The 12,227-nt window shown below is 35.8% G+C and overlaps 1 protein-coding gene across 3 annotated transcripts in view; it reads left to right on the top strand.

Annotated features, from left to right (window-relative positions):
• Positions 1–12,227, top strand: part of camk1da (calcium/calmodulin-dependent protein kinase 1Da) — a 141,298-nt gene that overhangs the window by 119,553 nt on the left and 9,518 nt on the right. For all 3 annotated transcript variants that reach the window (XM_088645297.1, XM_088645298.1, XM_088645296.1), the window contains 4 exons: positions 521–596; positions 8,058–8,170; positions 10,519–10,597; positions 11,925–12,012. In XM_088645297.1, the coding sequence (XP_088501423.1) occupies positions 521–596; positions 8,058–8,170; positions 10,519–10,597; positions 11,925–12,012 (356 nt within the window). The remainder of the gene's footprint in view (positions 1–520; positions 597–8,057; positions 8,171–10,518; positions 10,598–11,924; positions 12,013–12,227) is intronic.

The following is a 12,227-nucleotide window of genomic DNA, read 5'->3' as shown; positions in this document are numbered from 1 at the left end:
GCACTCACCCTGCTGTCTGTGTGGGTCCTAATGCTCCAGTATAGTTACGGGAACATTATGTTGTAAGAAGGCTGACTCTCTATAGTCAATAAAAATCCCAGGGTGTTTATTCAAAAGAGTAGGGGTGTTACCCCAGCGTCCTGGCCAAATTTCCCATTGGCCTTTACCAATCATGGCCTCATAATGATCCTCATCTATGAATTGGCTTTATCACTCTGTTCTTCTCCTCACTGATAGTGTTGGTACTGGTGATAATAGCTTACTGATAATGATGTGGTGAGCATACTGGCGCACTATGGCTGCTGTCACATCATCCAGGTGGATGCTGCACACTGGTGGTGGAGGGCAGTCCCCATTATCTGTAAAGCCCTTTGAGTGGGGTGTCCAGAAAAAGTCCTATATTAGTGTAAGCAGTGAATATAATGATTAATTATTATTATCTAGGTTCCTGAGTCAACATGGTCAGACGAATGTTGTTTCCCGTTTGCTTAGTTCATAACTTCTCTGTATTCTTTTGCAGCTCCAGAAGTCTTGGCTCAGAAACCCTACAGCAAAGCTGTTGACTGCTGGTCAATTGGAGTTATTGCCTACATTCTGTGAGTGCACGTCTAGTTCTAAACCCGTAGCATCTTCAGAGAAATACTGTGTAGGGAAAGAGAGAGAACTGCTGTGTTTATTTTTCTTGACAAGACTGAATGTGGAAAAACACAGATAAAAATTTTAAAAGGATGCTTGTGTGTAATGAGAAGTGGGGGATAAAATGGTCTTGTTGTGTTTAGTATGTTAGGAAAATTAACAGGGAACAGTTTAATGAGGTTATTCACTAGCTGATTGTTGTAAAATTGGCTACAGATGTAGTCTGACTCAACCTCATGTAGTAACCTTTTATGGCCATTGTTTAATTTTTAAAGTAAACAATTTTAAAAAGTAACCTTTGGGTAAATATTTTTGTTAATTTCATCCCAATTAGATGTAAGTACATGAACATAATATTAACACATTAGCAACCTATTTACTGTGGTTACAAAGGTAAAGTTACTGGATGAACATTGAGTGAGCTAGACCATTTACAAAGCATCCAAAAAGGGCTCTGGAAACAAATGTGGCTGTGTATGATTTGAAAAAATACAATTAATCTAGGATCACAGTGAAAATGGTTGTGATAAATGGACTCAAAAGATGAGAGAAAAAATGTTCAGACAGAGCTAATCTGAGTGGTCATCAGATTATCTTGTTTTCAGTGACATTGTAAAACCGTGGTTTACTGAATTGTAAGGAAACTACAAATAAGAGCCGTCTTGTGATGTTTTCCTACTTTCACAACCCACACAGCGCTTAGGCTACCTGTGTACCATTGTGTAGTGTTGCACCACTGGTGGTATAAAACCTGCCTTTCACATTTGTCAGTTCTCTTCATTCATTGAAATCCGGTCTTATCATAGGAAAGATCTTGAAAAGTGACTTCATGTTAATTTTTTACTTTCTTGGCTGCTACCTGACTGATTCTTAAAGAATGAATATACTGTATAAAGAGCATGCTGCAGTCTTTGCAAGATTTTGTACTGTACTGTACATAAACAGTACTGTATATGCTCCATTATAAACCTTGAATAAGACAGCAAAGTCTTAAAGCTGTTTAGGCTTAGACGTACACCAAAACTGAATTCCACAGTATTAAATATAGATTTTCTGTGCATGATTTGTAACTCCTAAAGTTCAGACATACCTTTATTGGAGCATTGAATGGACAGCTTCCAGTATAAGGTCCTTACCTTCCCACCCTGCGGTGGTAACACTTATCTACAGCTCCAGTCAGGCCTGTGGCTTGGATCTGAATACCAGGATAAACAAACACATCCAGACAGGCTGGTGAGGTACTCTTCTGAAAATGTACATGTGCACTTCAAGTGATTTTTACTAACCAAATTAAAAAAGGAATGTAGACCTAAGCGTATAAAAAAACACTGTAACAACTTGCGGACTAATTTAATGGAATAATTTTTATGCAATGTGAGTTCAATTAAATTTGAAGTACGGGAAAAATAACATTGAAACAGAAAATCTGAAGCCAAAGTGTGATGTTGTTTTCTTAGCAACCATAGCAGTTCCTATGTCAATATTTTGATGTCGCCTCACTAATTAAAAGTCCGTACACCAGTTCACATGTGCATGAAAAGATCCTACTGGATTAAACTTAAACCTGATTCCCTGAAATTTCTAACAATTCCTAAAGTATTTAAAAATGTGAATGCATGGAAGGCATTCTTTTGTGACAAGAGACTTAAATTTATGTGCTTATTTGTAAATTCAATTATAATGACAAGAGTTTCTCAGCAGAGACATTGTTACCCTCTAAAAAAAGAAGTTGTCTGTCTGTGAAGTAATTTCAAGGTATTCAGAATGCCAAGTGGATGACTAAGGAAACTGAGCCAGGCAGCCCACACTCCCCACTCTGTATGATCTTTGCAGCTTCTGTGAGGGATAAAAGTAAAATTGTATGCTTTAGGATACTTTACCCTTTTAAAATTAATTTCTCATGTTTAGATTTGAAAGATGGGACAGGTGTCCAACCAGAATGAGTAAAACTTACTCTTAATTACTGTACACAATAGAAATATTTGTACTACACAGGAAATGTTAAAATAAATTCTATGGCCTTGTCTGCTTACAGGAGGGAATTTTTCCCTTTTCCCTTTATGCAGTAGCAGTAGTAGTGTTCCCAAAACCTGCGGCTGCAGTCTTGTCTTCTTCTGTTTCCTTTGTTTTCTCTCTCTTGCCTGAGGCACAGGTGGACTTGGCTACACCCGGTCATGTGACCCAATTCCACCAATCAAAACCTGACAGCAGTGCTGTGATGTATCAGGCATATTTGGTTTTCATTACATTACATGACTTACACACATTAGGCACTGACCACTCTGTCAACGAACTGGAACATACACTAAACAAAATAACTGAAAAACAGACATTGAATAACAATCTTAACATTCCATAGCTAAACGTGTTAGAATAATTCAGTAACAAAGAGAAAGGATATAAGGAATTGCAAAGAAAATTCAATAATGTAAGAATAATACTATAGGAAAATAAGAATGGAATAGAGAAATATATACAATATGATAGGTCAGAAAGATGAAGATGTTATAAGGAAAAAAGAAAATTATTATAAGTAAAAACTTCTACACTTGCTGATGCCGGATTTTTATTGATTGTGCATTTTGTTGTAAAAATAACTAACATAATGTTACATTTTTGCACTATTATTAGCCTTATCCAAAGACATTATTTCTATTCTGACAGAATGAGCTGTATTTAAGCTCTGATTCATTATGACTTTCGTACCATCTGTCTTGCAAATTGGAATGATTTAGTGGTCATTCCTTACTTGCATGAAGTAGAGTTATTAAAAAAACAGAGCTGTTAATCATTTTTTATTACAGAGGAAAAATAATAAGGGAGATAAATATTCTGCATTTTTTTACATTTGTCTACATTTGAAAGACATTGTTTTATATGTTAGATTTTATAAATGTTCCGTGATACATGGTATTGATATTGGTATGTTGCTTGTTTTCTTAAATGCTTTTTACCAAATTGACAGTCCCTGGGAACATTTGCAGTGCCTTGGTCTTTTATTGTGGTTATTTGTTGACATGCTTCCAAACCCAAGTGGCCAAACTGTTCATTTTATAATGTTTTTATTTAAAACAGCATTTACAATTGTACAGTATGTGTTGTTTGTAAGTTTACAGAGCCTTAGTTAGAATTGGTAATACAGACTTCTAGCACTTGTTTGTATCTGAATTACTAGAATTAGGTAGGAGTACAATGACTGTGTGATGGCCATTTTGTCTAATTTGTTTCTTATACTGTACATATAATACCACTTCCTCCCTTGAATGAAACATCTAGGGATCCAGGAATTGCCACTGTAATGTGCATGATCTTTTGAATGCTGCGTGGTGACCGATGCTTAGATTAAAAAAGGTTCGGATGGCTTTGACCCTTATCTGCAGGAAAAAGCTGCAAGAGTCACAGCTCTTCAGGAAACTCACAAAGGGATGTTTCATGTAGTATAATATCAGGAAGTTCATTCTGTGAACACTGCTCCTGAAAGTGCCGCTCTCAGGTTTTCAAGATTTTAAATCCACAGTATAGATTTTGTTCTAACCTACCATCTAATTTTGAATAATAGGAATATTAAAGCAGATGTGCTGGCTTCTTTCTAGAAACCTTCTGAGATCCTCAGATCAATTAGCTACTAGCAACCAAACAGATGGATGGACTGTATGGCCACCTCTCACTTTTAACCTTTCTTATGGTCTGACAATTGTGCTAGCTCTCTTTTTATGAAGACAATAAGTTCTTTGTCTCTGTGCCTCTGTAGCACAGGTCATGAGAAATGAACAGTTTGAACTTCATTCACAGCATGCACTTTGCAATTTGCATGCAGAGTTTTATGTCACTAGAGCTTAGCTTTCTGAATACCTTTTATTTTAATGTGTCACATTTTAATTTGTCTGCTAAGACATGCAGTAAGTCCCTACACACAATTAAATGTAGACAGAGTTCAGAGTTCTCTTTGTTTCATTCAGTAGTCTAATAAGTTCAACATATCTTTCAATTTATTTTCTTAGAAAGTAGTGTGGTGATTAGGAAAACGTTAATGTTTTCTGTGTGGGCACTCCTTTTAATAAAATAGTTTCGTTCTGAAAAACTAGCAAAATTAATACTCCTTTTAAATGCAGAATTTATTTGAGGTATACTATCTGAATGCGTCTTTATTTGATACAATTTGTAACCTTACTATAGAAAGATCACAAACAATCACATCAGTAGTGAAACAAGGAGGTAGAGGGTTCAATTCCCAGGTGGGGCACAGCTGTTGTAGCCTTATGCCATTTGGCTCAGGTTGTTCCAATAATATACTCATCTGTACATCTGTACTGTAACCCTTATACTCATCAAGGGGTTAGAAATGTAAGCTTCTTTGGATAAAAATACTATTATCAGACAAGTAAATGAATAACTGATGATAATATTAACATGAAGAATTGCTGCACAGATGAATTAATAATGTTCATGGCTTCCAAAACCTCTGGCCACCTCCTGATTTGGATGATTCAAAAAGGGGTGATAGAACTTCTATAGTTTTTAGCCCACTGTGCAAGCTCTATTACCCTGGTGCTCTTGGCTCTTTTCTACATTCTGCATTGTTTGAATCTGTCCAGATGTTTCTGAGGTTTGAATCAGGTACACTCAACCCTCTCAAAGCTTCTTGGGAAGCAGCTCCTACTGGACCTCCATCTTTTTCCCCATCTACAGTATCACTATAGAATAGATGATAAGGCATCCTCTTCTATTGTCTTTCTGACCCTGCAGCGTACATTTAGGGACATTATTCTGATGGAACCAAACATGAGGGAATGCATCTTTCAGCAGGTTGCACAGATATTGGAAAGTCAAGGATAAATCATGCAGGACCAAAATAACAGGTAGCATAGGGTTGAGGGGGCTCTGGGGGGCTCTGACTTGGATCCACAGAAGAAAAAAGCTGGGTGCTCTGAGAAAGGGTGAGACTTAAGAAGTGTAGGAGGTGGTACTAAACGGGACTTTATTTCTGTGTAATTGCTGTTGTGTATGATACAGAATTGAATGCAGACATTAAACACGAAGAATAAGCTTTCATTTGGATTGACTCCATGTTAACAGCACACAATCTAACAAATGTCTTACCTGTAAAAGTAATAAGAACTTTACAAGTATCTTATCTTAAAACTGAGTCTGGAAAATGTTATCACTATTCTTCAGCTCTGTCGCTTGTTAGACTTTAATTAACTAAGCAGAGCAAATGTTTCTAGCATGCCAGTTTCTGGAGTACATATGAGCCTGCACAGCCAGGTGGCCTTAAGATCCTCACAAGGCTATATAAGGATAAGTGCAGGTGAATGAGAGTTTAAGAAGCTAATTGCTTTGCCTAATTGGACTAGTCTTGGAGTACACTTTTTTTTTTCCGTTTTTCTTTCTGTTCTGCTGATGGCCATTTTCATCCAGTAGTCCTCCCTCTTATTCAAGCAAAATAAAAAATGCCCGCAGAATGCATTAGAAATCAGATGTACTGTCAGTCCTGGCCTTAGAGAAGAACCTACTGTAATCACAGGTTTTTCTTATATTTATGTGTTCATGTAATCTGCATTTCCTAAATGTTAAGTGCAAGCTTTATTTTATGTCAGGGCAACTTCTCATCGAATTTGTATGCTTGTATTTTTAATACTCCAGACAAAAGTGTCCCTGCAACAGAAATTTGGATAAATCGCAGTCATGTAGACAGTTGGTTACAATACAGCTGCCAAGTCCCAGATCTTAGCACAATCACAGAAAAGAGAAAAAAATATTTATATCACAAGATCTTTTGAAAAAGCCTGAAATATCAGTCTGTTGACTTTGGTTGTAATTGTCTTGGGCTTGGATATAGTAAAAAATGCATGTAAAAATACTTTTTGTTTTTGTCTTTTTTTACTGCATATTCTCTATTTTCATTGTATTAGTCATATTAAAATACATATTTGTCACTCAGTGCATTACTTTTACCTTCTTCCAAAGGAACAGAAAAGCCTAAATTTATAACAGCTGGTGATAAGGAAAATCACTAAGATTTAGTTCATTTGAAAAATACATAATATACAACAAAATGATCTACTATCTATTTATAATAGAAGGAAGGAAGTTTCTCGGGGATATATACTATATGTATATAAATGGCAGCATGCATATTTAAGGATATATAAAATGCAGATTTGAAGAAAAATATTTATTCTTTGATTTTGTAAGTATGACACTGGTGTAATGTTTTTCTTACAAACCTCATACATTATAGAACAATTTTGTTTCTGCCTTGTAATTTCTTTTCCCCTTTTAAGTTTCTAAGAGTACTGTGTTCAAATCTCTCTTTGATATTGACTTCTCATAATTAGCATTGTAAGGCTCACTAAAGCCACTTCAGGTGTGAAGATTGCTTTTGTAGGCAGGAAAAATAATTTTCTTCTTCACAACTGACTGAAGTTAATATCTTTCATATTTGACTGAATATGTAAACATAAAAAATATATAACCAATTCTACATCATTCATGCAGAAAATTATATTCCTGCATGAATGAATATCACTGCATACAGTTTATTACTAGTTTATTAATGCTCTTTTACCAATTAAGAGGTAGCTTTATAGTACTACTTCTTAATTTAACCATGTGTACTACAAATAGCTAGATGTAAAGAAATTCTGGTTTGTAACATTTTTTGCTGCCATTTGTATTTACTGTATAGAACATATACAGAGAGTTCTATGTGTACATAAGTACAAAAAATTAAGGATTTGATTTAGTAAAATTGTATACATTAAGGAAGTTGTTTCAGATTTCCTGGGTGAGCCAGCAATCTAGGGTGCAGGCCCTGTGAACAAAAACATTAATACCAGTGCTAAATATAGCTGACTGGAAATAATAGAATGTCTTTGTTGAATACTCTTTGGATAGTGTATATTTATTGACTCTACAGAAGCACTTTTAACATTTTATCTCCATTTCTTTTCGTGGGAAATTTGTTGCGGTCCTTACAGATTTAAAAAAAAATGTTATTCTGCAGTTTCCAGATGTGGTCTCAGCTATTATTATGTGATTATCTAATTTCTACTTTGCAGACTAACTTTGCAACACAGGTGTCTCCTGGACCTCATCAGCACTCAGACATGTAATTCCACCCTATCCACTCTAGTCCTGATACTGTATCTCTCTCAGCTGCATACAGCTTAGAAAACAATTTTAAAATGCCCCAGACTAGCCAGTGAAAAATGTCTTCCTGTCATCAAACTGTGTAGTATGAAAGCATTTTCATTCAGCAATGGAAAAAAAGACTAATCTTTTTTCAAAGAATTTTGTAAGGTCAAAATCATGTTATGCACTATAACACAATTATCAAAGCTGAGCATCATCATTAACATTTGGAATATAAAATCTGTTCTTTTTTGCCTTTTTGTGACGTACAATCCTTTTTTTTCTAGGTTGTGTGGTTACCCCCCCTTCTATGATGAAAATGACTCTAAGCTTTTTGAACAGATTTTAAAAGCTGAGTATGAGTTTGATGCTCCATACTGGGATGACATATCAGATTCAGGTAGGTTGTGATTTGCATATTAGACAACACAATACAAATACAGTAAACTAAATGTTGGATGTACAGTGTATTTTGCAATAGGAAATTGGTTGATACCAGCAAACTGAAATATAATGATCCAGCAACTACGAATGTTTTTTGTTTTCACTGCATTTTTGATTCCAGGAGTTTATTTAAATCTTGCATTGTATACTGTGTCTAAACATGAAAAAGCCCACTGATCTGATTTAGCTTCAAGTCCTGAGCTGTCTTTCTGTCTGACACCACATTGAGATGCCCCAAAGCAGAAAGTACAGTAGCTGCTAGTATACACCATCTGCTAGGGCCCTGAGGTTAATATGCACTGAGAATTGGGAACAGAAAACTGGCTACAATAGCTCAGAGACACTGCATTGCCTGGACAAACCACACTTCCCATAAACACCGGAGGCCAACTTGCTGAAGTGTGTCTACGTCACAGTGGCAGTGTCAGTAGTGACATCCTGCACGTCTTTCCCAGGCCCGGTGGTTTCTGGAACCGGTAGGGTGAATCCATATGGGATCGCGTATTTAAAGGTTTACTTTCTGAAAAATGAGAGAATATAACGGGATAGTTTACAGATGTTTTCTCAGGATGGCACAGGATACATGTACAGTATGGCAGATAGTAGCAGGAAACTAACTGCCAACCTGCGTGAGGACACAACTCCCATTCCCTGTGCCCTGACCTTGCCACCTGGTTACACGTGTACTATAGGGTACTTACACTCACATTAAAGAAGATAAGAAATGTCTACAAATGAGAAGGAGCCATTTTGTTTAGTAGTTTAGTAACTAAGTGAATCTAAAATTTTGTTTAGCCATTTGGGCCCTAACCACCTGTCTGGGAAGCCACATTAACATTTTACTAACTTGGTAAATGAGCGATTCATATCTTATAGTTTTTAACAGAATATCCTATAATCTGTAAGAAGACAGAAGTTGTACTACTGTGCATTTCGTGATTATGTAACATAAAATGTAAGGTCTCGTTTTTAATTGTTTCTTTTACAAAAATCAATTTTTACTTTGGTCTGTTTTTTTTTTATTTGAGCAGTAAATGTGCTGAAACTTCACATGAATCTGATTCATGAAAATAGTTGGTAATTGTTCACAGAAACCTGGAAAATATGCAACAAACACAAAATGTTTGTCTCAGATTGTATGTAGATAAACAGAACTTCATCATTTGAACTTCAGTTCCTTTTAAAGAAATGGTTACAGTTCTGTTGCAGCCAACCACATAAAATATTAATAGATTTAGCATGCTACAAAACAACTGTATCGGAATGATATGATAGAATAATTCCCATATGATATATGCACCATTATGTAAACTCTACAATATGTAAAACCTATTTGGAATAAGTCCCAGATATAGTACTCTTCATTTCACTTAAAACATTACCTGAGCCATATGGTCTGTAGTCTGGCAATGCTCTTTGCTGAAGTCAGAGCTAAGGAATTCAGTACATTTGAAATGGGTAGTGAAGGCTACTGATTTACACCCTCCAGATTTCCACTCATTTAAATTGCAATTTGAATACCACTCAAGGCTTTGAAATTAGGCTCAGACCGCTTACCAGCAGGCCTGAAACTTCAGGACTAATCAGTAGCTGCTTGTTGCCAGTAAAGAAAATAAAAAACAAGGTCTGCATTTACAGGAAAAGAAGCTGACGGATAAGGTAGGCATGCAATAAACAGACTTGGATCAGTTTTGTGGGCACAGATCCGAGTCCTGTTTGTAAGCCAAGACTTGGAGACAGTCCATCTTCACATTAAACAATCAGAACTCATTCTTTCCTGTTTGTTAAAGGGAACCTACTGCAAAACATGAATTTTTATGAGAATCAAAAGGTTAAGATTCGTAAATATCAATAATGTGTCTAGCCACATTTGCAATAGGAATACATCTTTGGACATACATACTGTATCAGTTCATATACATTTATTCTTACTGATTTTAGCCCACCTGATTGTTCTTCACTTGCCTGTGCTTTTGAGGATTCTAAGTGCAAATGGATTGTTAACCCAGGTGCTCAGGACACCCATACTCTAGCACCACTAGTCATGCTGAAAATTATATAAGCCAAACAGTGTGAGTAAATGGTATGTTTGATTCTGCAAAAGTTCCATCAGCTTCATTGACCAGTTATTATAGAAAAATGTGGTCCCTTGAAGCTGTTCCTTCATTTTCTCCTCTGTTTTACAAGTCCCTGATTAACCATGTACTGTATGTCTGTTGAGTTGTTTGGTTTACATAATTCTTCTTTGAATTGAGTATAATTTGGATAATACACAATTAACAATGAGAAACACTTGTTTTCCAGCTAAAGATTTTATTAGCAGTTTGATGGAGAAGGATCCCAATAAAAGATACACGTGTGATCAGGCACTGCGACACCCCTGGTGAGTGACCGTCTGGGCTCATACCTGAGCTCATGGGGTCCTGAGGTGACTCGTGCATTAAAAATCCTTTCTGAATGAATACCTTCCAATTACTAGTCTGCACATTATCTATTTTATTGATAGGAGTGAACAGTTAAGAGTGGTGTCTAAAGTGTTGTCAAGTAAAAGTTTACTACAAATATCCTGGGAAAGTAAAATGGTGCCATGGGTGCCAACTTTTTAAATTTGCGGTGGGAGAAATTCCAACCTCCCCACTCCCCCCCGTGAGGTTTTCAGTTACTGTAGATATAAAATTGCTAAGTGTCATTTAATAGTTGGGTAGTTCTTCATGTATCATCACCACCATAAACATAAGAGTTAGACTTCAAAATGGTATAAAATGGTACATGCATCATGAAACTTGTATCACGTAAATTAAAATCTAGGTGAAATTTAGTGAAAGGCTGTTCAGTCCTAGAAAATATTTGAAAGGTCTGAAGCAAAGTATAATTCTATGTGTATCTAGGTCCTGCAGTTTGGATACTGAGTTATAAAACTGCTGTGACTAAAACTGAAATGGCTGTGAGTTTTTTACATTGAAAATGTAGTATCCAAAGCAACTGAAACAACAAATATCTAAAGTATATTCAGCTTTCATTTCATTGAGTAGTTTTTAATTTGGAGATTTGTTATTCACCCTGTTATTGAGTTGGTTTCATCACTTTCTATCTTTGTACCTCTCAGACAAAAAGTATGCCTGGGAATGTTTAAGCAGCACCATCTGCCAATAACCAGTTAGTGTAAGCAATACGTGCTGGGAAAGTGGATGAAATTGTGCTTAGATCATTTTGTCCTAACCAGTAACAACACATTGTTCACAACAGCCTGCCAAAAGACAATGCTACTGAACATGCATTTGGGTTGTGTTTTGTATATGGGTCACCCATATTGGGTCATATATCTATTTTTGTTCTTCAGGAGACATACTGTAACAGTTTCAATTCAATCAGCTCCACCAAAGCACTAAAAAGAAACAATTGACCTTTATTTGTTGAGGTATAAACACTAATCACAAATTGTAATTTGCAATAGTTATAAGCAATGAAGCCAAATTATTTCTTCAGAATTTTATTTCACACAAATATGTCAAATCTTTTAAAACCTGAGCCAAATCAGATATTGGCCATCTATAGACTCATTGTAAATTCCATAATAATTATTTTAAAAATTCTATTATTGGTATTTTATCACAATAATATTAGTAGGTGTCAGTGTGCATGTATTACTATATACTCTAAAGCAGAATACAGTTGTTAGTATAGTTACCATGATTTCTGTCTTGTTTCAGGATTGCTGGAGATACAGCTCTCTGCAAGAACATTCACGAGTCTGTTAGTCGACAGATCAGAAAGAACTTTGCAAAAAGCAAGTGGAGGGTACGTTTGTGATGTGAATACCTAATTACTGTAGGCAGAATCAATGATGTCTTGTTTCCTTTTTTTGTTTTCTCACACTGATCTTTTTCTGTATGTCACAATGAAATGTATAAGGCTGAGCTGTTCATGTTTAGACCAATATAAGCTCATATTTAAATGGAAGTTCTTTACTGAAGTTCAGGAGGGATAATGACAGACAAGCCAATCTCACCCTG

The sequence above is a fragment of the Lepisosteus platostomus genome, chromosome 9, assembly GCF_059453375.1.
Source record: "Lepisosteus platostomus isolate fLepPlt1 chromosome 9, fLepPlt1.hap1, whole genome shotgun sequence".
Lineage (NCBI taxonomy): Eukaryota > Metazoa > Chordata > Actinopteri > Semionotiformes > Lepisosteidae > Lepisosteus > Lepisosteus platostomus.
Note: the sequence above shows the minus strand (reverse complement) of the source record. Positions and strands in the feature narration are given on the sequence as shown.